General features: G+C 38.2%; 1 protein-coding gene and 1 long non-coding RNA gene across 3 annotated transcripts; one reads left to right on the top strand and one right to left on the bottom strand.

The window, feature by feature from the left end:
• Positions 1-1,927: 1,927 nt before the first annotated feature.
• LOC143724440 (uncharacterized) lies at positions 1,928-19,501 on the top strand. The gene is made up of 3 exons (XR_013197377.1): positions 1,928-2,124; positions 6,431-6,556; positions 19,373-19,501. It is a non-coding gene; the product is annotated as an uncharacterized LOC143724440 (long non-coding RNA).
• Positions 3,448-26,168, bottom strand: bcl2l11 (BCL2 like 11). 2 transcript variants are annotated; one of them, XM_077217487.1, is made up of 4 exons: positions 25,813-26,168; positions 23,864-24,123; positions 20,113-20,246; positions 3,448-6,532 (listed from the first exon to the last, which is right to left on the bottom strand). In XM_077217487.1, the coding sequence occupies exons 1-4, from the start codon at positions 25,827-25,829 to the stop codon at positions 6,416-6,418; spliced, it is 528 nt and encodes a 175-aa protein (XP_077073602.1). In that variant the 5' UTR covers positions 25,830-26,168; the 3' UTR covers positions 3,448-6,415. The 2 variants fall into 2 exon arrangements, with proteins under 2 accessions (XP_077073602.1, XP_077073603.1); XM_077217488.1 differs by lacking the exon at positions 3,448-6,532 and adding an exon at positions 19,404-19,596 and having other exon boundaries at positions 25,813-26,161.
• Between the last annotated feature and the right edge of the window lie 118 nt (positions 26,169-26,286).

Below are 26,286 nucleotides of genomic sequence, written 5' to 3'. Positions count from 1 at the left end.
GGTACCAACTATTCGTGCTCCTGCTGCACCTCTAGAAGTGAGTGTAACGTTTTATTAACCTTTAAATATTAATCTTTGCAAATCGCTTGCAAGCTTCACGATGAATGCGGCTAATGTTTACACTCAGGGGATTTTACGACATGTTTTCTATGTAACGTTACGATGTTCTCAATATAATTCATAATCCCACGTTTATAATGAACAATGCGTTATGGTTAATGTGTTATTAAAACTGTGTAGGCAGGTGTACATTACGTGACATTACCTTAACCAACCATTCAGAAACGTCCTGTTCGAACTTCTTCGGGGCCGCCATCTTGTTCCGGTCCGACTCCGGTTCAAATTGGTATGGTTGCACAGATGTGTCCTCAGAGACTCCCGCTGCCATTCTTGTTCCAAAATAGCCTATACCCTCAACTGTTGTCAAGGCAACACAACACTTCACGTGCGGTTGTGTCAAAACCAAAACGCCCCACAGAACAGAGGGGCGGAGTGAGGAAAGCTCATAATCATTTACAGGCATATGCACTGAAACGGCGTGCTGAAAACAGAGCTGTTTTTGACCAGGTAAAATGAGTGTTTTCTTACAATACTAATGAGCATTTTTAATAAAAGTATATTACAAAGTTTTCATTTAGACCCTAAAGATTCATATTAACTTGTACAAAAGTGGCATTATATGACCCCTTTAAGATTGGCCTGTGATGGGGTGCTATCTGAATGTGAATGTGAGTATGTCTGCTGTGCAGCTGCACTTCCTTTTAAAAAATTTGCTTCAATATTCTCGAGAAAAGGAGTTTTCCCATAGCATAAGCTAACTTACGCAATAGAAGACTTCTCGAAAGGGTCTCTAATGTATCTAGGATATATTAATACATCAATACCACGATTAGTTTTGACAGTCTGTAACCATTGTATATCGACATAAAATATACTTCAAAATCACCTGCATATAGCTGCGTATTTATACTCGAGAATGCTTTGACGCGCTACCACAACCACAACGCATGATCCCTAGGGAACATCTGGCAATTCCACCAAGTGGTTAAAACGTATTATAATATAATTTGATAAATAAAAATAAAAACCATTTGGTGAATTGCAGAATTACAGGAAGCTATTGGCAAAAATTCACCTGTAAAATGTCAGTCTGGTCACTAGGAACCTACCACAAGATTTGACATGAAAACAAAAACCTTTAGGTGAATACAGTAAGCCTAATGTTTTTATAAAAACTAATTGTGTACTGTGCATACAGGGAGCTATTGGCGCAATTTAACCTGTTGTAAGTCAGTCTGGTTAATAGGAACTACAAAATTTGAAACATGATAAAAGAAAAAAAAACTTTTACAGAAATTTCCTAAAAAAAATTACTTAGTGTAAATACATGAAGGGGGGTATTGGAAAAAAGTCACATGTAGTAAGTCAGTCTACTACCAATACAATCAAGCCTTGGATTTTGAACATGTCTGATTTTGAATGTTAAAAGTAATTTTAATTGATACAAATATACGCAGACGTTCCCTTAGGGATCATGCGCTGTGGTAGCGCGTCAAAGCATTGATTATAAATATGCAGCTATTCAAAATGCATATTTATAATCAATGCTTTGACGCGCTACCACAGCGCATGATCCCTAAGGGAACGTCTGCGTATATTTGTATCAATTAAAATTACTTTTAACATTCAAAAAGGTGATTTAATACATTTTTAATACATGTCGATATACAAGGGTTAGCTACATACTGTTAAAACTAATCGTGGTGTTGATATATTTTTAGACGGCTGACTCTAGAGAACAATGGCAAGGAAAACTAACTTGATCGCGCTACGAGAACCCTCTAGTCGTCGGGAGCATTTCCGTTATGTTTCGGCTTATTTCGTTGTGTTGTACATTTTCCGTTGTGTTGTGGCTCATTTCCGTTGTGTTGTGAACTTATGTTGGATTTTTAAATTGCGTTGTGTTGTAGGCCTACTGGGCCACCGTAACGTTACTAAAGTGACATTAGCCGTTGGCTTGCCTTATAGTATACGAATCACCAAGAATCCCGGTTTCATCAAAAAAAAAAATATCTTCTTCTAGCGAAAAAAAGTCACCTAAATTACATCTCGGATGGCCCGAGGGTGAGTAAATAAACGGTACATTTTCATTTTTGGGCGTAGTATCCGGTACTATCCCTCTAAGTAGTAATGTAACTTACACTTAAACTTAATAGCTTTTTTGTAGGGCTATTATTTCTTTGCCAGGTTAATTTTGTTTTTCCAATTTTGATTTAACTTATTTTAGACTGATGATTATTTTTTTCATTTTTTTTTATTTTAGGACTGTAAATGTAAACATTTTTAGTTAAATATTGACATTATAATGTTTACAGTGTACTTCTGATGATCAGCTGTATTGAATTTGCTTGAGAATTTCCCTCAAATCAAAAATCAATAAAGTGCAACCTTTTATCAGTCTTTGCTGCAATTTGTTTTAAACTTGCACACTTTGATTGGTTGGAAGCAACAAATACAATGACAAAATATATCATTATTTGTGACATTTTCGAGAGATTTTATTCCCCCAGACTTCACCTCATCAATAGACAACAGGGTCATGTCACAGCATGGCTAACTGAGTCATGCTAATGTTAGACAACTAAAATACTCAACTAATAAATCCTTCCTTCTTAGGGCATGTGCAGTCATGTGACCACACCCTGAGAGGTGATTGGCTGAATGTAAACTATGGAATTATGTCACAGTTTGTGCCAAGTGGAAGGTACCGTACTTTCCATGTTCTGCTGAAGAGCATTGATAGGCTCCTCAGTTGGGGGAAGAGAGAGTTTCCAGATCTCACACAAACAAAAAAGTCTTTGTAAAATGTGTTGCAACATTGACCCAAGAGTTTTTCATGCAGGTTGTACCTAATCTTTCCCGTAAATGACTTTCAATTATGTAACCCAATACATTTTGTCAGGTTAAATTATCATCAATCTGACCAGTCATGAGAACTTCCTTTCGGAAAACGTTTTTACAGTGCGCAGTTAGAACAATGAAGTATGCACATATTTTAAATGAAAAAGAAATCTTATATGAAAAATGCAGTTTGTGTTGTTTTAAATAATGAATCATCTTTTATTTTCTTCATTTTTATACTAAAGTTACATACTAGTTTTTACTAGATCTGCTTATGTTTATTTGTGTACATACTGATTCATTTATCATAGCATTGCTGCCTTCATTTTCTAGGCTATTTCATTTAAAGTGAATTTCTACTTATTTTGCTCTGCAATCCATGGAAAATTTTAGTTGATACTAAAATTACCTTATTTTCTCTCCCTGAGATCAGCTTTTTATGTTGATCCAACTTTGTTTTCTTGCAGAGAATCAATAAAATACTTAGTCCATCCATTTTTATTAAAATCTGTGGATTAATGCTTATTAAAAGAGACTGAGTCTGTATTTAGAAAGTTGAAAAAAGCGGCTTTTATTTACAGCTGTATTGCACAAATTAGCACAGAAAATTTCAGTGCAAAATACAAAAAGATACATTTAACCAACAAACAAACAAACAAACAAAAATTTGTCATTGTGCTACAAATGTACTGGGTCCTGGGTGGCGTCAGATCGGGCAATGCGGGTGTTCAGTGCAACAGGACTGAAGAGACTCAGTCAGAGGTCCAGTGAGAAATACACAGGTTGGCCTGAAATCCATGGATTTCCCTCAGAAAACAAAAAGATTTGTTCTTAAAGGGCTAAAGAACGGGAATGCTGCTAGAATCCTTCAGCAAAGGCAGAGAACGAAAACGTGGAACATGACACAACGTACAATGCCAATAGCATTGAAAAACGAGGTCTTTGGTTTGAGTGGTAAACCTGGAACGGTAGAAAAGCTAAACATTATCATTTTGGCAAAGAGAAATAATCTAACTGATATACAAAAAAAAAACATCATATGATAACAGGGCCAAGTGGAATATCTAACCATTGGATTCTTAAACACACCTTATATATTTATTTCTTAAACTTTCAGCAATACCTTTCATGGTAGGTAGTCAACATATCATTTCATATTTACTTAATTCTTTGCATCTAAAAAACATCATTATTATACCAACATACTTGACGACTTGTCCTGAGCCTTGTGCATTGATTACTGGAATACTGGGACAATGGTAAAAAAATAAAATAAAAAAAAAGTACAGCCAGGAGAAGAACCAATAAGCCGAAGTTAAGATGGAAGACCGGTTTGTTCAAGAAATCTACACGGGTGTATTTCCCTTAGTCCCTGAGGCTGGTTAAAGGTCAATTAGTCAAGCCAGTTTGTAAGACGTGGGGTAAGGCTGGTGTTGAACAGTGGTTGTAATGTGTGCTCTACAATGGGCAATTAACTATAAGGGTTGTAAATGCACTCCCAAGTTTGTAATAAAAAAATCCTGCTCTATCACCATTGCGCTCTTGAACAAGGCACTTCAATGCAGTTTTTTTTTTTCACGTGCATGATCACTTTGGGAGAACAGCAAATGACTAAATGATCAAATCCACATAAACCCTTGATCTAAACTAGATAAAAAAACTAGGCATAAGCACAATCTGTTGGAACGTTAATGGAATCATTAAAATTTCACTTTTGCTCTTGTGTCCCATTTGTAATTGAGAAATAAAGCAGGTATTTAACAAATCGAAATACCAAATGTGGAATGTTTCGAAGTTAAAATAACAAAAAACGTCCATGTTAGTTACACATACTCACTACCTTTGCCTGTCAAATGCGATTTATTTTTACTGGTATTCACTTAATTCCTATACTGTTCTAGTACCTGAAGATGTTTGTCAGACCTTTTCACATGACTCATCTCTAAACACTGTTGTAATGCGACACTTTGACCTTTGCATGAAAAGCATTGCAGACAGAGTACTGGCAAAGCGGAAAATAGTGAAAGTAAACAAAAGGCTTAATGCATATTTGAGCCTATAACCGGAAAATTACATGTAAAACGTATATTCACAAAACGTTACTGCTCAGGATGCAAAGGTCAGCTGCAAAAAGTGTTAGAGTTCAATTTCAATGTTACATTATAGGCACGGATGTATCGATGGGTATAACTACAGGTGCGGTTACATTAGTAAAATTTTGCAGGCAAAAAAAGTTCTATTGTTAATAGTGTTGCTTACAGAGAAGTCACTTTCGAACCAAGCAGCTTTCTGTCAGTATGACCAACTTCAACATAAACGAAATCTGCATGGAGAAATCTTTTGTCCTCACGCGAAACTCCCGAATATGTGGATTCCTATTGAAATGATTGGGTTTCGCCTGCAAAATGTCGCAGAGCAACGGTAAATGTAACCGCACTTTAAGGTTGCGCCCTCTAGGGAAATAATCTTTTTTTTTATTTTTTGTCATTTTTACTTTGCTCCAGTGCAAAATTGTAGCAGAAGTTTCTTCCAAATGGTTGCGTCAGCAGCAATGCACTTAGATGGGAAGTAGCAGCTAAACTATAACTTCTGAGTGAATGTCATATCACATAATTAATATTCATGAGCTAATAATGTGTCCCTCCCCCTTGTGCTAAAGGTTACAATGCTTAATCTGCATGGAAAGCAGCTCCAAGAGATAATGCGGTAACTTGATGCTTCATAGAGTTCAGTTTTTGGGGAAACGTTGACAGGAGTCATGTGAAAAGGCCTTTCATTATTTGGCTTGGAAGCCATTATTAAATCCACAAAAACTGGCTAAAGTTAATTCATCGTGCAAATGTTTTTTTTTTTGGACAAAATAGGTAAAATCTCTATATATTGTTGATGTTCTCGGTCATGTTATCTCAAATTTCATTTTCTGTTACGGGATTATTATATAATATTTCATCTGATTTGTATAGACTACGCAGACCAAACGCAAGTGCAAACCTGGAGCCAATGAACACGTGAAGGAACCAATGCTTGACCGACTAACATCCACGTTCATGAAATTATAAACAAGATGTACAAATTAAATACAGTGAAAAATAAATATAAAAGCCATAAAGAAAAAAGACAAGGTAAAGACAAAAAAGCAGAGACATCCTTTAAAGGGCAAACAGGCAATGAAGGCACGGTTTCCACACTCCGTATGAGGTTTATGCAGAGCAACAAAACCTCCACGTTTAAGTCTTGTCAAGACAGCATCTAATGGCTCAGCTTTCCATGTGAACGCAGGAAACTCTGCTGGGAGTCAGTCTATGGATGGCCGAGGGTTGCCAATTAATATATCCGTCCAGATCTGCACACATCCCGACAGGTCCAAAACTGTACGCCGAAACCCGGAGAGGTTGCGGAAGAGCAGCACTGCTGTTATCCCTTATTATGTACATATATACAGTCCAGAGAGGGGGTGGGGGGTTGTACGATGCTACATGTTTGCTACATGTCTGCTGGGCATTCAATGTGTCAATCATCTTCTTCGCAGGAAAAACTGTACTAGACGTCCGATCAGGTCGTTCATCCACATGACGATGACATATTCGTTGGGAGCGTGCGGCTGGGCCACGTTGTTCCCGCCTGGACCAGCCTGTTAGGATGAAAGAGAAACAAGGTATTTAAATGAGAATCAGAGGTGTAGTACATATTTTCAAATAGACAAAGTGCAATCAGAATAGATCACTTTTAACATTGTCCTGAAGTCAGTGGGTTTTTTGGTTACACTTTATTTTAAGGTGCCATTGTTACAGTGTAATTATATATTTAACTACTGAGTAATATTAATTAACTACATGTACTTACTATAGGGTTAGGGTAGGATTAGGATTAGGATTTGGTTGAGGGTTAGTTGCATGTAATTATGCATCATTTACTGTTATTACTATGGTAATTCCATGTAACATATGTAACAAGGACACTGTAAGATAATGGGTTTAATGGGTTTTTGGTTAAATGTCTAAAATAAGGCCTGTGGTGAACACAAGATCAATACATTTTCATGTTTTAGCCTATTCTATGAAATAAAATACATCAGAAATACCACCTTGAGATTTTTTTAAAGCTTTTACGTGTCTTGAAAAAGGCAGGTAAACTCTTCTATTCGCTAGCTCGCTTTCACAGCCTTGTGTGTTTATTATTGTGCTCTTGCAAACTATTCTAACTCAAACTTTCAGGTTTGTGTAGTTTGTTTATAGCCTACGTTTAGCTTTTCACTTCTGGCGATTGTATCATTTGTGAAGACTATCATGATGAACAAAACGTGTTAGAATCAAAAACGTTGAGCTTAATTTCTGTAATAATCCAAAAGCCAATGGAAAAAACCTATTGTGTTTTTGTCGAGGGAATGAGGGTGATGCGAACACTGCTGCGCTCTATTGCATTTGTTGGGTTTTTTTTATTAATAAGTGGTGTTTAAATAGTTGTGATGTTGCTAAATTGGCATGCTGGAAGTATTGCACACTAACTCTCGATGTTCTATCTATCCTGTAAATTCAACACATTTGGTAAATGCTAAAATGATTTTTAGCAAAGAGGTGATTTTAGATCGAAATGCTAAATGCTCCAAGTTTACCTGACTAACTGACCCGTGCCTAATGTAGATACAGACAAATGCATATTAGTGCACGTACACATCGTTCTGACTCATATCTGCTAATCTTTACAGTTAAGAGCCGCCCAGTTAAGTCCTTCACCATATTGACACATAAAATACCATGTTGAGACCTGAATGCTATGAAGGATTTACAGTATCTTTACGGCGATGCGATCTACAACAAACGCAATACAGGAACTAGCAGCTGACAGGTTATCCGGTGAGCTCCGAGTCGAGTTAGATTTGGCAGTGGTTGACCTGAACCAGGTGGCCTCTTTTTGGTCTGTATCTCAGCACTTGCGTTCACCCGGCGTGCTGAGTGACTGTGATAAGCAAGCGGGGGCATTTCCCCCAGGAGACTGGCAGGAACTCGTGAGGAAACACACTCTACAAGCCTGAAAAAGTGACGAGAAAAAAGCCTTTCCTGTAGAGAATGAAAGGAGGATGAAAAACACCAGGGCTGGGCGTCCCCCTCACCTCCAGGATAAGAATCTACAGATCCAAAATCAAGACTGGGAGAATCTCATAAAAAACATGTCTGTCGTATTTCAGCCCACAATCCAAAGAAGAATTTTTCAATGGTTTTGGCCCTGTTTACACGAGAATGATCGCGGGTGAAAACGTAAAAATATTTGATCAGATGTGCCTTTCGTTTACACGGCGACGGTGTTTTTGGGGCTTAAAAACGCAAAAAAGTGAAACCACCCTCCAGAGTGGAAATCTTACAAACGCTCCACCGTCGCGTTCCCGTCTAAAGGGTAAAAAGGCAAATCTGCTCACGGTGGCTCTCGTCGCGTACGCGTTTGCGTCACAAGCATGCGCCAGTACAGGAAAATAACAACCAAAATGTCAGATTACTTCCATACGTCAGACCTTCAAGTTGCCCTAGCATCTCTGATAAACGTACAAGAGTCTTTTTGCTGTTCGCTTCGCCATGTTTTGATTTCGCGCTACTAGGGAGAGAAGTAGAAGGAAGGTTGTGCGCAGGCACGCAGACTTGGTGTTGTTCTGTGGCAGTGCTTCACATTGCCACCTAGCCTTCTGGAGTGCATACTTAATAGAATTTCACACACTTTTGCGTCACCGTATGCACGCAGATTTCCCCCCCATAACGCTAGTCTAAACGCAGAATAAAAAGTGATAACGCAACGCCACTTTTGCTTTTTGTTCTTTCATTTCAATCAGAACTTTACACTCCCATCTGCGCATTTTTGGAATTGCACTCTCACTCTAATTTGCCCTGTTTAGTAAATCTGGACAAAAAAATATTCTTTTTTTTTTCTTTCTTTTTTTATACATTAACATATTCAATTATATAAATAATATATATCATACATTTAATATGAATATAAACAAAAATATGTAAGCATTATCTTACATATATAAGATAATGTAATTATCTTATATATAATTATATAAGATATAAGGGGGGGGGGGGGGTTAAGTGCTTAACTATTATGCTAATAATGTTTATATTAATGCATGTATAATATAATTTCTTCTGGTTTTGGGGTAAAATATGGCCCATTTTTAAACCATTTTAAATTCACTTTGCTATCGCACACACATACATTAATTAAATCGCTAAATCAAGGCAGGTGTGTGTCTATGAATACAATGGGCCTGCAACATGTGGTCTAAATCAGCCCCTGTCATAAAACACTTTCTTTACAAACAAATGCAGAGGGTGGAAAAAAAAGTTTTAATTCAGTAAAAACCCTGCCAAAAATCACAACGTGCCCAAGGAGGGATTGTGTATTCAGCCAGAGGAAACAGGTGAGGAGGAAGTGGACTGAAATGGTGGAAGATTTCACTGTGTGTGTGTGTGTGTGTGTGTGTGTGTGTGTGTGTGTGTGTGTGTGTGTGTGTGTGTGTGTGTGTGTGTGTGTGTGTGTGTGTGTGTGTGTGTGTGTGTGGTTATACGAGAGAATCATGAGTCAGTACAGTGACTGCAGCGCTCAAACTGAATGTACTTCAAAGAGAAAGACTTGTTTCAAATGCTGAATATTTTCACATTACTTTCAACTTGAACATGAGTCAATGCTAAACCATGCAATTCAATGACTTCCACAACAAAACAACTCCTGAGGTCATTGAGTTTAGTCGAACCAAATTCAAAGGGCATTTCAGAGAGGAACTTGTACCACATTTAAACCTAAAGGAAATTTAATCTGAAATACTATGCTTACTGTAATGGGTTTTTAATGGCCATTAGTGATAACAAGAGAGTAGGACTGTCATTGCACAATACAAGTTGTGCATATCAAGCGCACAATGCATAGGCCAGCTGTAGTGCGATTAACATGCATTCTTGCTAAAAGAAGCTGAGCTACTATTACATTATAGGTCTGTTAGGCTATGTCTACATTAATCTGGATACATTGGCTATTCATTTCAAAAGCTCTCTGTCCACACCAGCGTTTCAAGTGCTTTCCAAAAGTTTCTCGTCCACACTGATACATTGGAAAACACTTAAATCATCTTACCGCGCATGCATAAATTGTAATAAAAACTCACTGAGATGATACTGAAGAGACCAGCCATAAAATTCTGGCACAATCATTTTATAAGCAAAATTTCTTACTGCCTACTGTTCGTATTTTCTAATACCTGCCTTTTCACAGACCACACAACAACACAAACATGTCGCTTTCAAATTGATCCACTTGGTTGAGGGGGGAAAGCTTAATTTTCACAGGACCTAAACACTGGACAGAAGGCCAAAATGTGGAGAAAAATATGTATTTAAAAATGTATCTGAATTAGTGTAGACGTAGCCTTAGTCCGCATTTGCAAAAACCACTGGCACAATTTCAATCAAAATTAAAAGCACTTACTTTACATCTAAAAAGGACATATTATTGAATTAACCATTTAGAATTCAGAATTTGAACTTTCCATTTAAAAATTTGGAGGGAGATTTAATGCTTCTGTTAACCCTTTGATGCATACAATCACACTAGTGTGATTAGAATGTTCAGTGCGTCATGTGATCAACTGCTAAATTTAAATTCAAATCTGCTTTTGCACTTTGGCTGGCGCCGAGCCACAGTCAGATGCGTCCAAATTGTTCAGTGTTTTCAACCACATAAAGTTTATTTTTCAGACATTTAAATTCACGCAAGTACTTAATGTCAATGGAAGTGGCAATAATGATTCTTTCAAAGTGTTTTATTTAAATCAGATACACATTGTGTAGGTAACTATAAAGTTTAATCTATTCTTCTTCTATTTCACCGGCCATTTACTTTTATATCTTTCAGGAGAAGTGGATGTAATTTCATTGCCTATTGCCCATTATAAATCCACTAACATGATCAAGATGTTTAAATGACAAAATACATTTACTTACACATATTTGACAATCAAAATATCAGAAATTTCACAATACAGCTGACAAATAAGTGAATAGTTTAAATAAAGTGGAAAAATGTAATAAAACCGTATTAGTTATGCAGCAGTGTGTCATGTGACAAGCTTGACGTGGCGCCATGAAAATAACAAGGCGATGCATTCTAAAATAATGCCTAAAAACTCACGCCAAGGGTTTAGCTAGAATATTATAAACTTAAGGGTTAACTTAAGGGTTAACTGCACACATATCAGCCAATAAGAACATCCTAAAACAGCCAAGTGCCATATTTATTGCTCTATCACTAGTTTACATAGCCGTTCATATGTTGTTACGAAAGAGCAGTTGTGTTTTGCATGCATAACATAAGCGGGTCAAGAAAAGGCTCTTGGTTGTGATGTGGTAAGCGCGTCTTCAAAACCAGCGTGACACTGCAGATTGAGTAAAATGACAAGCGCGCACATCCCTCTAATCAAGCACAATTAGCTTATGCGCCGCAGCGGAAAAACACAGACTTATTTACTATTTCAGCCTGGTTTGAGTCGACACAGATCAGCGCTAGTCTCCTCCATCTGGGATCAATTCGTCACTGTTAGCTTTAAAAACAATCTTGACAAAAAAGTGTTTATCTAGTTTGCTATCTGTAGTGGGACGGGGGGCAAACAGGGAGACCGTACGAGAGTAAAAGAGTGGCATCCCTGACTCATCTCGCATGGACAAAGGAGTCTGGCGTGGCAATAAACCCGGTGACCACATGCAAGAAAAACAGAGCTGCCACAACTCAACAAAGCCAGAGCACAGCAAAACAATCCTCACAGACTGTAGCGAGCTGCTAATGCATTCACAGATGGCTGCTCCTATTGCCAGAGCTGGTAAAAACCAATGTAATACAACACAAGCGCATGTGCTTTCAGTTTACGTGGGTGGAGGAATAGCATGTGACAAACTCACGAAATAGAACAACATAGAGAACAAAGAAACTACACCTAATTAGCTCCATGTCAGCTTGCAGTTGCAATGTCAAGTTGTAAGATGGGATATATATTTAGAGAATCAGTGTATGCAATAAAAACAATAGGGAAAAGTGCAAACTGATGCAGAGGAAAGAGAATTATGGGACATCACAATATTTAATCAAATCAAAACTTTACAATAAGGTTCCATTTGTTAACAAGAACATGAACAGCAGCATTTATTTGATCTTAGTTCATGTTAATTTCAATATTTACTATTACATTCTTAAAATCCAAAGTTGTATCTGTTAATACTAACGGACCTGAACTAACATGGACTAACAATGCATTTTTATAAACTAATGTTAATAAAGATTAATAAATACTGCAACAAATGTATTCCCAACTATATTTAATGTTAACAAATGGGACCTTATTGCAAAATGTTAGCAAAATGTACATTAAAAATCTTATAATAATGCTTGTGATGCATGTTACTGGTCTTCTTGTGATTGATTCCTCAGGGCACAATAACTCGAAGCAGTTTTACATCATCTGACTTTCTAAAAATTGCATCTAATTCACATACTAAAACGTTTTTAATTTACCACCCAAGTATGACGTCTACCCTGACTAAAGGCCCGGTCACACCATGAACGAAAACTATAAAGATAACTAGATTAGCGTCCACACCAGCAGACATTAACGTTCTGTTTCTTATAAATGTGCACTGCAGTTTTATCATCTGCTGCTTCAAATGCTCGAGCTCTTTAAAATCAGGTGGATTATGATCGGCTGTGTTTTTATTGTTCATCAGCTAAGGAAAAAGGGCGGGTCAACCTGTCACTCACATGAGACCGACCAATAGCAAACCACAACTACCTAATCAACTCCCCGTGGACAAAACCAAGTCCCGTCCTACATTTGTTTCTTGTTCTTGTAGAGAAGAAACGATTATCGCAACTTTCCGTTTCATGCCGATTTGGTGCGACCTTGGAGCAGTTCTTAAGGTCAATTGAAGCATCTTTTTCTAATTCTACAATGATTCATTTCAGTCGAGGTTCTGACTGGCTGTTAGTCACTCAAACTGCACAAACCCTCAGGGAGACAGTAAGTTTGCAGCATGCTCGGACATAAACGCATGCAATCATCTCCTGAGAGGTAGCCGCATGACTCAATAGAAACTTTATCAGTTACAATGCACTAGACTGTACCATTTCTCCAGGGAAGAGGCTTGCAACAGAAGAGCATTGATGCAAAGAGCTGACAAAGGTCCGTCATGTGCGATTTTGCAGGGCGAGATGCAGACATTAGCGGTGCTGGAACAACAAGCGCGCTCTGTGGCCAGACATCTGCTCTGGATTAGAGTAGTGCTTACTAACAGAGTGCTAGCATGTCACACCAGCACTCCTCAATCGGTGTTGGAGAAGTGCTGAGGAGAGGGAACGATCTGGAAACATCGAGGACAATTATAGGGTCTCCAACAAATCCCAACTGAAGTTTTTGATTATTTTTCTATTTATGAGAGGAACTCAAACTGAAAGCTCACGCGGGTTTCTTGCGCTGCTGCATTTAATAAACAAGACTGCCAAAAGAGATTTGATTGCTCATGTTTTCTTAATTTAGTTTTTATTAGTGGCATGCATCATTATTAATATTAATATATTAATATAATAGGCTTTTATAGCGTATATTATGTGACAGAACTTAATGAATATGCAAAACAATGCTGTGTTCTGGGCTAAATGCGCTCCTTGTATATGCGTAGCCTACATATGATAGTATTTTGACCAGGAGTGAAAACAGTGTCAGGAATCCCTCCATCACACACACATACAAAGATCTGCTGTGAGGAGACGAGGTTCTGATGCCTGTACCAAACTGTGATGGGCAACATCACGACCATCATGAGAAAAAACAGGCGTGCGTAAGCATTTTGTCCTTTTTAGGGTCGCATCTTGTGACATCATGTCCTGTTTTTGGTTCGTTTACATGTCTTTGGTCCGTGTTGCGTTCATTTTTCATTCAATCCACACCAGAGTTTGTTTGGAAGCGGATCTAGACACTAGACACATCTAGATGGCAGCATTCACACTTATTCAAATGAACCGCACTAACAGAGCAATCCCACCAGAGTTTGTTTTAATCAAAACAAACATGCCAAGTGTAAACAGACCCTTAAAAACCATTATCCTTATCCAGTAAATCATGAAAAAAATGGGGGCCTTCCAACTAATGTTGTGGAAAAGGGGTGACGCTGGAGTCAAAGAGTTTGAGATCCACTGATCTACATCTCCGTTTACTTGTTACACTCTATCAGCCATTTAGCAACACCCAATCAACCATATAGCAGAACCATTCATATTTTATTCAGTTTATCATCAAGCCAAATGTTTCATGATTGTATGGAATTTTGTTGATTCTGGAAATAGATCAGCTTTTTAAATCAGTCATTCCAAAATGTGCTGTATTAGATGTCAAACAAACATGGTCTAAATAAATAAATAAACACACAGGAGCGTCAAAACGAACTCCTGCAGTGACATCACAGACGCATGAGAATAGAAATAAACAAAAGTGTGGAGTCCAACCGCTCCATTTAGATGCTGGCAAGCCGGTTCCCCTGACCCTGACTGTGAGCGGCTCTCGCTAGGCCCGAGTGCGTCTCTGTGGCGCTGAGGAGACTGACCCGCTGCATAATTAGAGCCCAGAGCTTAACCGCAGGGTAAACATAATGAAGCTGAGCTGTCCCAGACACATACAGCTCTCTGCCATGCAACCCTCCCTCTGTCCCTCTTTTTTCTTCTCTCTTTTCAGATGACCCCTCGGCCTATTAGAAACTCCACCAGGGCCATTAGTCTGAGTCTTAAACAGAAGTGGGCGGTTTGGGGGGGTTGGGATGAATTCTGCTCCTCTCCAGATTCTTCTGACACACTGTTGTCACGCACACAGTCCTGTAATGTAAGGACTGCCTGTTGTGATTCATTAAATGCATCTCACTATCAAATGAACCTTGCAGACGCTATATATTTCTCTCTTTGAAGATTGCTTTTGAGCTTTGCGTTCTTTTAACATCCAAAATAGCCAAAATCATACACCTGCTGTACTTACAAAGGGGCCTCAAGATGACTCAAAAGGTTTGAAAATAAGACAAATAGACAGTAAGTGGCAGATTTACTAAACGGCGCTACTCCAAAAAATTGCCGATGGGAGTAGAAAGCTCTCATTCAAATGAAAGAACACAGATGTAGCCGGATCATTTCCATACTGACCAACGCAATCCAAGAAAAGTGCAAATTAGCATCTGGTTTAAGACATTTTTTGAGCGCTTAAGACCTAATAGCGCAAATACCAGTAAATTGACTTTGACAAAAGACGTAAAATTGACAAACCTAAATCACCTTGCATGTTTCATGTAAATACTCTCCTCCCATAAATTTTGCGTCTGAAAGGGAAACCCTTACAAATGTGTATGTAAAATAACCCTGTCCACACCTTTTCAGCACTAATTTTTCACTTTCTGTCTTTAGTAAATCCCGACAGTAGTTTTTTGTAATGCCAAAAGAGTGTTTGTGCAAGCTGTTAGTAAATCTGTCCCTAAATGTGGTAAAAACAACTAAAAATGAAAACCTTTAAACTTTTTCTTCTTTCAGGAACCTGAATTCATACAGTCATAATAATGACAACTTTTTTAGCTAAACTTAATTGTTTTGAAAACTTTGCATGATGCAAAATTATTATTTTTTCCAGCCTAGAACCTCCTTTTTTGCTAAAGGGCCTTCTAGGGTCCGACAACCTAGGCATCTCCTCTGATAAGGCAACAGGGTGTGTCTGGGGAACCAGACAAACATGACAAATCCAGCAACAATGAATCACTCCCGCACTGATGAATCAAGTGCACTTGTTTACAGTAAACGTGTCACTCGGCATTCTATAAGAATATATCACTGACGTCATGCGATTTGCTCTGGAAGGATATAACTTTAAGTCAAAAAATAACAACAACAAAAAATTGTCACCGGCAGAATGAAGCATTGGACATTGTTTAACAATCAAATTAATATCAAATCATATTCACACTAGAATTTAATGGTTTGGAAAGAAATTAATATTTTCATTCAGCAAGGATGCTGAAAATTCAGCTTTGTCATCACAGGAATAAATTATATTTAAAAATATATTACAATGGAAAACGGTTGACTTAAATTGTAATAAAATGTCACAATATTACTTTTTACTGTATTTTTGATCAAATAAATGCATAAAACTTTTCAAAAGAATCATACCGACCCCAAACTTTTGAATGGTGGTGCATTAAGAAAAAAAATAAAGGTAACATTAAGTAGGTATTGTTGCATACCTCTAAACATCTAAAACTTATTGTTAGACTTTAGTTCAAATACAATCCAAAGTATGAGCAATAAATAGTGACTGTTGCCTTAACAAACAACACTAATAAATGTGGCGTTGAGCGGTTTATGAGCACGTCTGGACTCTTGCCTACAGATAAATCTTTCAAGAGGTTTGCAGATCTTGTTCACTTAAACAATGACTAAGGTAATTTTACGCAGCAATAATCAAACAATGATAGCCAGGGTAGATAAGTTTCTATTTGCATTGCTGAGCTCACAGAGACAGTCTCAATCAAAACTCCAACAGAGAGCGACTACAACTATTCTTCAGGAGTCCCAACTTAATATTCTCAAAGACGTTTGTAAATCTACATCTAAGCCGAGTAGCGATCATAATTTAAGGTCTGACACAACATAATAAACACAAGTACTGCCAGACAAAACCTTATCCAACTGGACGGCTGCCCAAACAGGAAGCATGATGCTGTATTGGCGTCATAAAGGTGAAAGGCTATATCTCTTCAAGGGAGGTATAATTTATCTCAGATTTAACCCCTACAAAAACAGAATCTTATCAGAACCAGTAACGTCACAGAAAAAATGTGTTTGCATGTTCATATAGATAATCAAAGGTGGACATTCTGTACGAGCACAGCGATATTTGCATAAGGAATACATAACACAACTTATATCATCGTAACATGAGTAAGCACTTCAACTGTATAAACATTCATTTCTTATCTAACAAGGCCATATCTATATTACATCAGAAAATGTATTAATTGCTCATCAATGCGTAGTAAATAAATTGCGAATAATAAAGTGCAATCACATTTACTGGTTGTAAATTGCTTTTTTGTGGCATTTTTGATTTTGATTTTTTTGTGTGGCAAATTTCAATATGAATCTGTGCTTTTTTCACGTGATGGTAAAACTCGTGTTCATGTTTTTCACGCAAAATTCGCCACGATGACCAACAAAAAAGCTACTTGGTTTGAAGGTGACTTTTGTGTGAGCTGTGCTTCACACATCGCTACCCTACTGGCAACAAACGAAGGACCTTTTTCACACACACAAGTGTACTGAAGTATTGCTAGTGCTAATTTCATATCCATTCTATGGGCATCCTTCTCCTCACACACACAAAAAAAAATTGTTTAATAAAATGTAATTTTCAAAAGAAATATAAAAATCCAAAAGAAAAAGTGGGACTCCATATAAGGACCATAAATCCCTTAATTAATAACGGTTACTACTGTTTGTATAGCAGGGTTTATGCAGGTTTTATGAAGGTAAATGTAAGACTTTTTAAGACCTTTTTGAGACCAAGTAAAGAAAATGTAAGGAATAAACTGAAGGGAATACAATACACGATATGTTTTCTAAATGTAAATGTCTTGGGATAAACAATGATTTGTATTAGAAAACCTTAAGAGTTTGAAAATATAACTTCCAACAGATATCTATTACTTACAAAAAAGTAACTTAAACCTTTGCTCTCAAACACTAGAATATGTAAGTATCTTTTATTGTAACTTCTGATTACAGTGCAAAAAAAGTTCTGTTCTTTCTATGGCCCTGTTTACACGAGAACGTTCGCGTGTGAAAACGTAAAAATATTTGATCAGATGTGCCTTTCGTTTACACGGCGACGGCGTTTTTGGGGCTTAAAAACGCAAAAAAGTGAAACCACCCCTCCAGAGTGGAAATCTTACAAACGCTCCACCGTCGCGTTCCCGTCTAAAGGGTAAAACGCAAATCTGCTCACGGTGGCTCTCGTCGCGTACGCGTTTGCGTCACAAGCATGCGCCAGTACAGGAAAATAACAACCAAAATGTCAGATTACTTCCATACGTCAGACCTTCAAGTTGCCCTAGCATCTCTGATAAACGTACAAGAGTCTTTTTGCTGTTCGCTTCGCCATGTTTTGATTCCGCGCTACTAGGGAGAGAAGTAGAAGGAAGGTTGTACGCAGGCGCGCGGACTTGGTGTTGTTGTGTGGCAGTGCTTCACATTGCCACCTAGCCGCCTGGAGTGTATACTACATCGAATTTCACACACTTTTGCGTCACTATATGCACGCAGATTTCCCCCCATAATGCTCGTCTAAACGCAGAATAAAAAGTGATAACGCAACGCCACTTTTGCGTTTTCTCTTCAAATCGTTTCCGTGTAAACAAAGTCTAAGTATTTTTCTTGTTTTCCAGTGCAATTGTCAGTAGATGCATTTACTGGAGATGCAAAATGACAAGATGTGAAGCTTTTTTTCTGTCAAATTGATCAAAATGAAGCGAGTTTGAATAAGACAAGAACAAATATTTGCCAGTGGGCTTAGAAAAATCAACTTAATTCAAAAGTAAGTTCTCATAACACGTTGACAAATTTGTTTTTGTTTTAAGCATGAATTCAGTTTGTTATATTTTTCAAGACTTCATTTTAAATTAGCATCTAAGTAAATGTATCAAAGAAGTATAGATATTTGTATTGAAAAAAAGGACAAAAATACTGAGGAAGGAATGCCATGACTATGATTTTAAGACTTTAAGCTCTGATTTAAGTCCTTTTTAAGGCCTTCATTTGTGTTAGGGCAAATTAAGACCCACAGAAACCCAGTATAGTCTAGTAATGGGCAATAGCATCAAGAAAGTGTGAACTCCATATAAGCCTTGATCCTCTATAAAGAACCTTGATTTCTTGACTGGTACTGGAGTGATGCAACATTAAGAAATACAAGTTATGAAAATAAAGCTCCCTTTACAGCGGTGGAGTAAACATTTCCCTCATTAAGGCCCTGATCTACAGAGACTTGTGATCCTGCTTTCGTATGTGCGCTCCCCTCAGCAACACCTGATTGAAACTCTGATATGAGAGGGGGCGGCTTCCAAAACACACACTCAAACTGGCTCCCCTGGACAGACAAAGCGAGTGAAATCTACACTCGACTAGTGAGTGAAAATATTTCATTTTTAAATCTAGACTAAAATCACAACTCTTTAACCTGTCATACACACAACACACTATCAATTTCTATTATTTAAACCAGTTAAATGATTGCTAGGCTGCATAAATTAGGTAAACCGGAACTGGGAACACTTCCTAAAACACCTGATGTACTTATTACATCATAAGAAGAATGGCATCTACTCTAATATAAGTCTGTCCGTCTCATCCTTATCCTGAGGTTACCGTAGTCAGCCGGATCCGGGCCATATCCAGATCAGATGTGGACCTGCACCTAGACACGACCTCAACGTAGCCCTGAATGCCAGCAGAGATCCTGTCAACTAGACAATCCCCTGTGAAGGCCTCGTCACAGATCCTCAGCAGAGACCACAAGAACCAGACAGGTCCTCCACACAGACCCTATGGCCAGCTTCGGCTCCATACCGGCGTGATGAATCTGATCTTCAAGCAAAAGGAACTGGATGAATATCTGAATGCTACCGATCCTGATCTGAATTCTGACTTGTGATGCAGTCTGAATCATAATCGCACCGTGTTCGTTCGTTGGCCCTCCCGACTGAGCCTGGTTTCTCCCAAGGTTTTTTTTTTGTTCTCCATTCTGTCACCTGATGGAGTTTGGGTTCCTCTGGCTTGCTTAGTTGGGGACACTTAATATTCCACGATATTATTGATCTGACTGTACTGACGCTGCTGTATGAGAACTGAACTGGACGATGACATCATTTTTTTTGCAGAACTGCTTTATAGATGACATAAACTAGTTTAATAATTGATGATTTTTATAACGGAACTGACTTCAGCTGAACAACAGCCGAAATGCATTATTTTCCTGTTATCACTGTAAAGCTGCTTTGAAACGATCTGTATTGTATAAATAAATGTGTCTTGACTTGACATCATCGTCGATCTCCTGCGCTTGATCCTACGGTGTCACACTAGGACCTTAATAGTACTCACCCCTTGAAAGTACAGGCGGTTGAACTCGTCTCCAATGCGCCGCAGCTCCTGAGCGACCGTCGTCTCTGGCCGCATTGCTCCAACAGGTGCTGCCATCTGCGCGTGCTGGGGGCTATGTTCGGCCAACCATACCTCTGAGAAACCCAACGAAAGGCAAGTTTAAGACACTCAAGGCCTGTCCACACCAAGAGCGATAACTATATTAGCATCCACACCAGTACACAATATCGTTCTGTTTATTCTAAGCGCGCACTACTCTATCAATTTAAATGCTTGAGCTCGTTACAAGAGGATGGATTCTGATTGGCTGTCAATGTTTTTATCGTTCATCAGCTGGATAAAATCGTTCTGAAAGTGATATTGTTCCTCTGTGCCGTTATCGTTATAGCTGTGTTGTGAACTAACTATTCTTTAACATTGAGAAAGATTTTTAGAACTATAACTTTTTGTTATCTTTTTAGTTATCGTCCTTGGTGTGAACGGGCCTTAACACTACCAGAGCTCATGAAAGGGATGGGCATATGTATGTATGTACTTATGTATGTATATATATATATATATATATATATATATATATATATATATATATATATATGTGTGTACAAAAATGTACATCACAATATTCTCAATTTTTACATGCATTGATATACATAACACAAAATATTTGTATTTTTAATTTAAAGGGATTTTAAAAACTAAAAAATGATAATGAAAGTTCCCTTTTGACAATGTCCAAAATAAAGCTAGGTCTAACACAGATTGATGTTTTATTTTTTATTTAAATTATTCAATTTGGATTAAAGATTACAAAAGCAACAACAACAAAAAAGAACTGCACAGAAGGCCAGGAGTAAACGAGCTTAATTTCATGAAAACAAACACTCAATTCCACTTTTTTTCTAACAAACATCTTCTCTCGTATAACGCATGGCATCCTCTGATGCAAACAACCACCTCTGCGACCTCTGGTTTACTTTTTTCACGGCCAGTCGCATGATTTAATATTCGCCAGCAGTGTTAAATTGACACCTTCTGACAGTGGTAAGACAGTAGCTGAATGACTGAGGTTATTATGAGGCTAAACACTAATATCACCCAAATTCTGTCTGAACTCAAATTGATCTCCAGCTATGACTCAAGCGAGAAGCTGTTTGACTGTTATTTATCATGCTCAATCATATTAGGACCATTGGATACTCATTTCCTTTCACAACTCCGCTAGACCTGTTCGAGTTGAACCAGACAATATCTAAATATCACTTTAAGTTTTAGTCAACACTTTCACCTCATTCTCTTGTGCCTTTAAATTACCACCCAGAGCCAGCAACAACATCTCAAACGAGGACAAATTTTGATCTAAATCAGTATCGCAGTAGTCAAATTGACTCTATTCTGGTTTTGTTTATCACATGTCATCTTCATTTAGGACCGAATATAACACGTATGACCCACAAGAGGTCCACACAAAAGGGCACAAAGTTCATGCGTGTAAATTCAAGACCTTGTGCCAAAACAATGCAGCAGCTAAAGCTATAAACAAGAGCCACTGGTAGAGGAACTCTCCTGTCGAGCGAGCAACAGATGAGAGTCTTGATAAGTTATTGTTGTTTCTCTTCGCCATTAAGAGTGGCTACAGGAAGACAATTATCACCATCTCATATCTCCTGGCTCTCAATAGGGAAAACAGAGATGGTTGGATCTCATGTCTAGCGTTCACAAAAGACTGGCTAGTCTATTTTGACTGCGTGCACTAAGGCTGATTCTCTGACTGCCTTATGGAGGCCTCGTTGACGGGAAGGTAAACAAGAAGACAACAGGCAAATCAGCTTACTCCATCAGAGGCATTATGAGAAGATGTGTCTCAGGTGTATTGGGTTTGCAAGATGTTGTGAATGGACCAAGCAGGCCTTTCACAAACACACACAGACAAAAAATAGTCCAAGCCCAAAATGGCTTAACACTAAGCTTTTAATGGTCTTAACTACAAATTATTTGTCAGGAAATTAGCTGAATTTAAGCAAATGCATTACTTAAAAAGTCATTGCTGTCTCAGAAAAACATCAAAAGCCAGAATGAAGGTTTTGGCAGAATTTGAAAAGTTGTGTGTGGAGTGATGAATCACAATGAATAATGACTTGCATGGTGATTCTCCAGAGCGGTGTTTTTGAAAATCTGCTGAGAAATATAATAATAAATGCATCTCTACCACAGTGAATCATAGAGGAAGACATGTCACTGTGTGTGGAGCCATTTTAGCTTTCAACTTGAATGTGAAAAGTTATTTAACGCTTTGAAGTAGAGGAGAATATTGCAGAGTGGTTTGATTCCCACAAATGAAAAGTTATCATCTAATGAGGAATGATCAACAAGACAATGTTCCTGCCCAAACTGTAAAGACAACCAAGAAGTGGCTTGAGAACAAGTCCATCAGGCTCATGTTTTGGCCCGGTCAGAGTCCAGATTTGAACCCTATATAGCAAATATTTGGTTTCATGTTAAACTCAAACGAACTGACATTTTTCATGAAGCCATTAACATTGAGTGGAACGATACAGACTCATTCTTAAAAAGCTGTCGGAGAGTTTATCTACAGTATTTGTGCAATTCATGCTGATTTCCTGACCATTGATTTAGAATTAATGGTTAAGAACATTAAAAGACCATTAAATATTTTGCCAATTTTGGGTTAGCCCTTTTCTTTTCTTTTTTTTTTTTTTTGCACAGGAGTGTATAGACTTCAGAATGCATGTGAACTTATTTGCACTAACACATCCTCCTAAATTTGATCTTAACAGAAATGAAATTCAGATTATTCCTTTTAGAGAAGCTGTCACAAAGATAAATGAGCCGACTAGACTTTAGGCAGATATGTCCTGCTTCAAAATTAGAAGAACATGCTTTCTGGAAGTGATTCTCAAGACAAGTGCACTGCCAAGCACAAAAACACTATGCGTATCACTGTGCTAATGTAGAAAACTGAAAGCCAAGTTAAACATCCAAAGCCCTTAAATGGATTACATTCATAAACAGTGAGTTGTAACAATATTATTATTTTATGCCCCTTTACTTGTACTATCTTTCACTGTTTATTTTGAGGGTTTTTCTTAAAGGGATAGTTCACTCAAAAGAAAGAAAATCTGTCATTTACTCTTATGTTGTTCCAAACCTGTATGAATTTCTTTCTTCTGCTGAACACAAAGGAAGATATTTTAAAGAATGTCGGTAATCAAGCAGTTGATGGTAGCCATTGACTTCCATAGTATTTGTTGTTTCCCACTATGGAAGTCAATGGCTACCATCAACTGTCTGGTTACCAACATTCTTCGAAATATCTTCTTTTTAGTTCAACAGAAGAAGGAAACCTATATAGGTTTGGAACAACATACGGGTGAGTAAACGATGACAATTTTTTGGGTGAACTAATTCTTTAACCTCAGAAATGGTAATAGATAATAATAAAAAATATATAATAATGGGCTTTTTTTTACTTGAAGCCCCATAAATGATCCACAATCATACATAATTAATAATTTTGTCAAAATAACGCGCGTGTTGAACGCTCAGTCACACCTGGGCGGGAAACCTGCACTCGTCTGCTTTGATATTTCGCTTTGCAATAATGTTAATCAAATTCTTAACGGACTAATCCACAGAAAGAAACCCGTTATGCCTTGCTATCTGTCGCGTCAGGCGTCAGTGTTGTGTTTACACACCACAAAATTGTGCCCTTTTTTCGCCAGGGGGCTCTTACCATCATTTTGGTCATCTTGCGCTTCGGAAATATTAGGCATTAGAGGGGAACCTGGCACAGAATCGCTGTCGACGGAAAAATAGCCACTAGAGGACCTGGAGAAGGTTCTGTACATCGGTGACCTCGATTGGTGACTATTCGACATGGAAATCCCTCCCCTTAACGGGTCCCCATCGCTCGGCTGAGGGAAGTCAAAGTGCTCGCCACCGGTGCTCTCTCCGATTCCCCGCGAGGCCGGGTCATTGGCCAGCGTTTGCTCTCTGCAGAACAAACAAAACACTCGTTACTGTCTTTTGCAAGCGTTTCGAAGAGGAATTGTGTGGGTTGTTGTCAGGGGGCTTAGAATTTCCCGTCTATTTCGTGGGGATTAACATGCGTTTGGAAACTTAGCTTGCAGTTAACTCTATAAAGTAGTAACCCGGTGAAGTGCGTCACAAACGAGCTCCACTTCAACTTCCTATTTCTTCCTTACAGCAAAACAGTCTACATTTTTGGGATAAAACTATAACGCGCGATCGATCCAGCCTACATAATTGTATACTTCGAGCTCGCACTGTTGTGGAATGTACACGCATTCATCTTTCTTTGTTTCCAACCGGTCTAGAGAGGTTTATTATGTCTGGCTTTTTAAACTGAAAACACATCCCTGTAGAGTTCTCTCTGTAAACCAAGTAAACATTGTCATTCAGGCCGGCTTGGACAAACATCGAAGCAGCAACAATGACAAAACAGCGACAACTGTATAAAATACAAAACAAATATAAGCCAAAATAGATCAAACTCCCTGTCATTCTGTTGTTGTGTCACTTATCGCTATATTTGTTGCTCTTGCAATTGTCAGTCACTACTTGATACCGATACGAAGCCTAGCATAATTTACTGTCTGCTCAGTAGACGCGCGAGTTCTATCTTAACACGCGCGCGACTATCGCGATTTTTTTCTTCGGTTTTCTTTATTTCTCACTTTGATGTCATTTGTCAGCGAACTGCAAAGTCAGCATTTTACATGACAGTAATGAATGTTGTACTGTACGAGGGGGGAGTTTGACTCAACTTGCGATGCCTATATTTTTTATTTAGTTTCACTTCTCAGCGATCCGTAATGCTATTGTAGGCTACGAGCGAGCGTGTATTTTTTCCCGATTTATTTTCGGCGGCAAAACAGTTTCCTATTAATAGGAGCGCGTCGACGCCTCCAAGTGTTCAGGCAAACAGACAATAGCGCAAACTTATGCGAGTATCAATCTAAACAGACCGACAGACTGAGACGATCGTAAAAGAAGCACGATCGTAAATAAAAACACGCATTGCATAGCATATTTGAAATGACCATATTTTCCTGCCAGAGTCTTATTTCGAAAGTAAAACGCGAATAAATATAGCTTTTACTTTAGTAGGTAGGGTATATAGAGCTTTAACAACAACCGTGGGTTTTATCGTATTTACACGTTTATTTTGAGAGGATAACGGCAAAGCAAACAGGTGCCTATCGTTATCCATTGCAAAACACAGTTGAATAATTCAGTCTGGTTAAATGTCAACACGGAATGGCCACTGAGGGGAGTGGACTCGTCTACTACATCTCAACTTGTTGTCTTTGCGACATTGTTTAGCTGGACAAAATTAGCGACCAGAAAGCGCGCATCTTAAGTTTCGCTTTTTTCCTTTGCCGCCGCGCGCAACTTGTTTTGTGCGTCATATGCTTCGCCAGAATAAAACTTAATCGCGGATAATAAAGCAATGCGAACTAATGGATAAACAAAGCAATACCCCAATTTCACCCATTTTGGGAGGTTTTAAATCACGGCGATCAAATGTTAAGGCGCGTATATTAAAAGCGTAGACTATAGTCATTTTAAAAGACGAGCTTACTGTTGAATTATGCAGAAAAAGCGCTATAAAGTTGCCTTAAAGCCGGCATTCAGAACGATACCCCAGTATGAACTCACCTGGACGTGTCAGACATATCCGCTTAGACATAAACGCGTTAGCGCATTGTGTTAACGATTAAGACGACAACAAAACGTAGGGGCAATTAAAAAAATATCCAAAGATAAAAAAAAAATAAAAAAAAGTTTTTAAAGAAAAAAAGAAGTACAATTCCAATCTCAGACAATCGATGCCTCTAAAACTCTCGATGATTTTGCTTCCTTTGGAGCAGTTGTCATATAAGATCCTGTTTGTAAAATCTCCACAGGATTGTTTTGGAGTGTGTCTTTTGTCTCGGTCGGGTTTAAGTGCACTTCCTCGCCAAGGCTCACTCTCGTGCGTCTGCTGCTCGCTGCTGCAAGTTGTTCTGAACTCTATTTACTGAAACGAATACTCAGTAGAAGCTGAGTAAAGCCACGCCCACTGGGGGGATGGGCTTGTAATGGTCAAACCCAGATTATTCATTTCACAATCCACACCATCAAGCTCCTAAT

Source organism: Siphateles boraxobius, unplaced genomic scaffold (assembly GCF_051911475.1).
Source record: "Siphateles boraxobius isolate OS27281-9 unplaced genomic scaffold, OSU_SipBor_1 73, whole genome shotgun sequence".
Taxonomy (NCBI): Eukaryota; Metazoa; Chordata; class Actinopteri; order Cypriniformes; family Leuciscidae; genus Siphateles; species Siphateles boraxobius.
Note: the sequence above shows the minus strand (reverse complement) of the source record. Positions and strands in the feature narration are given on the sequence as shown.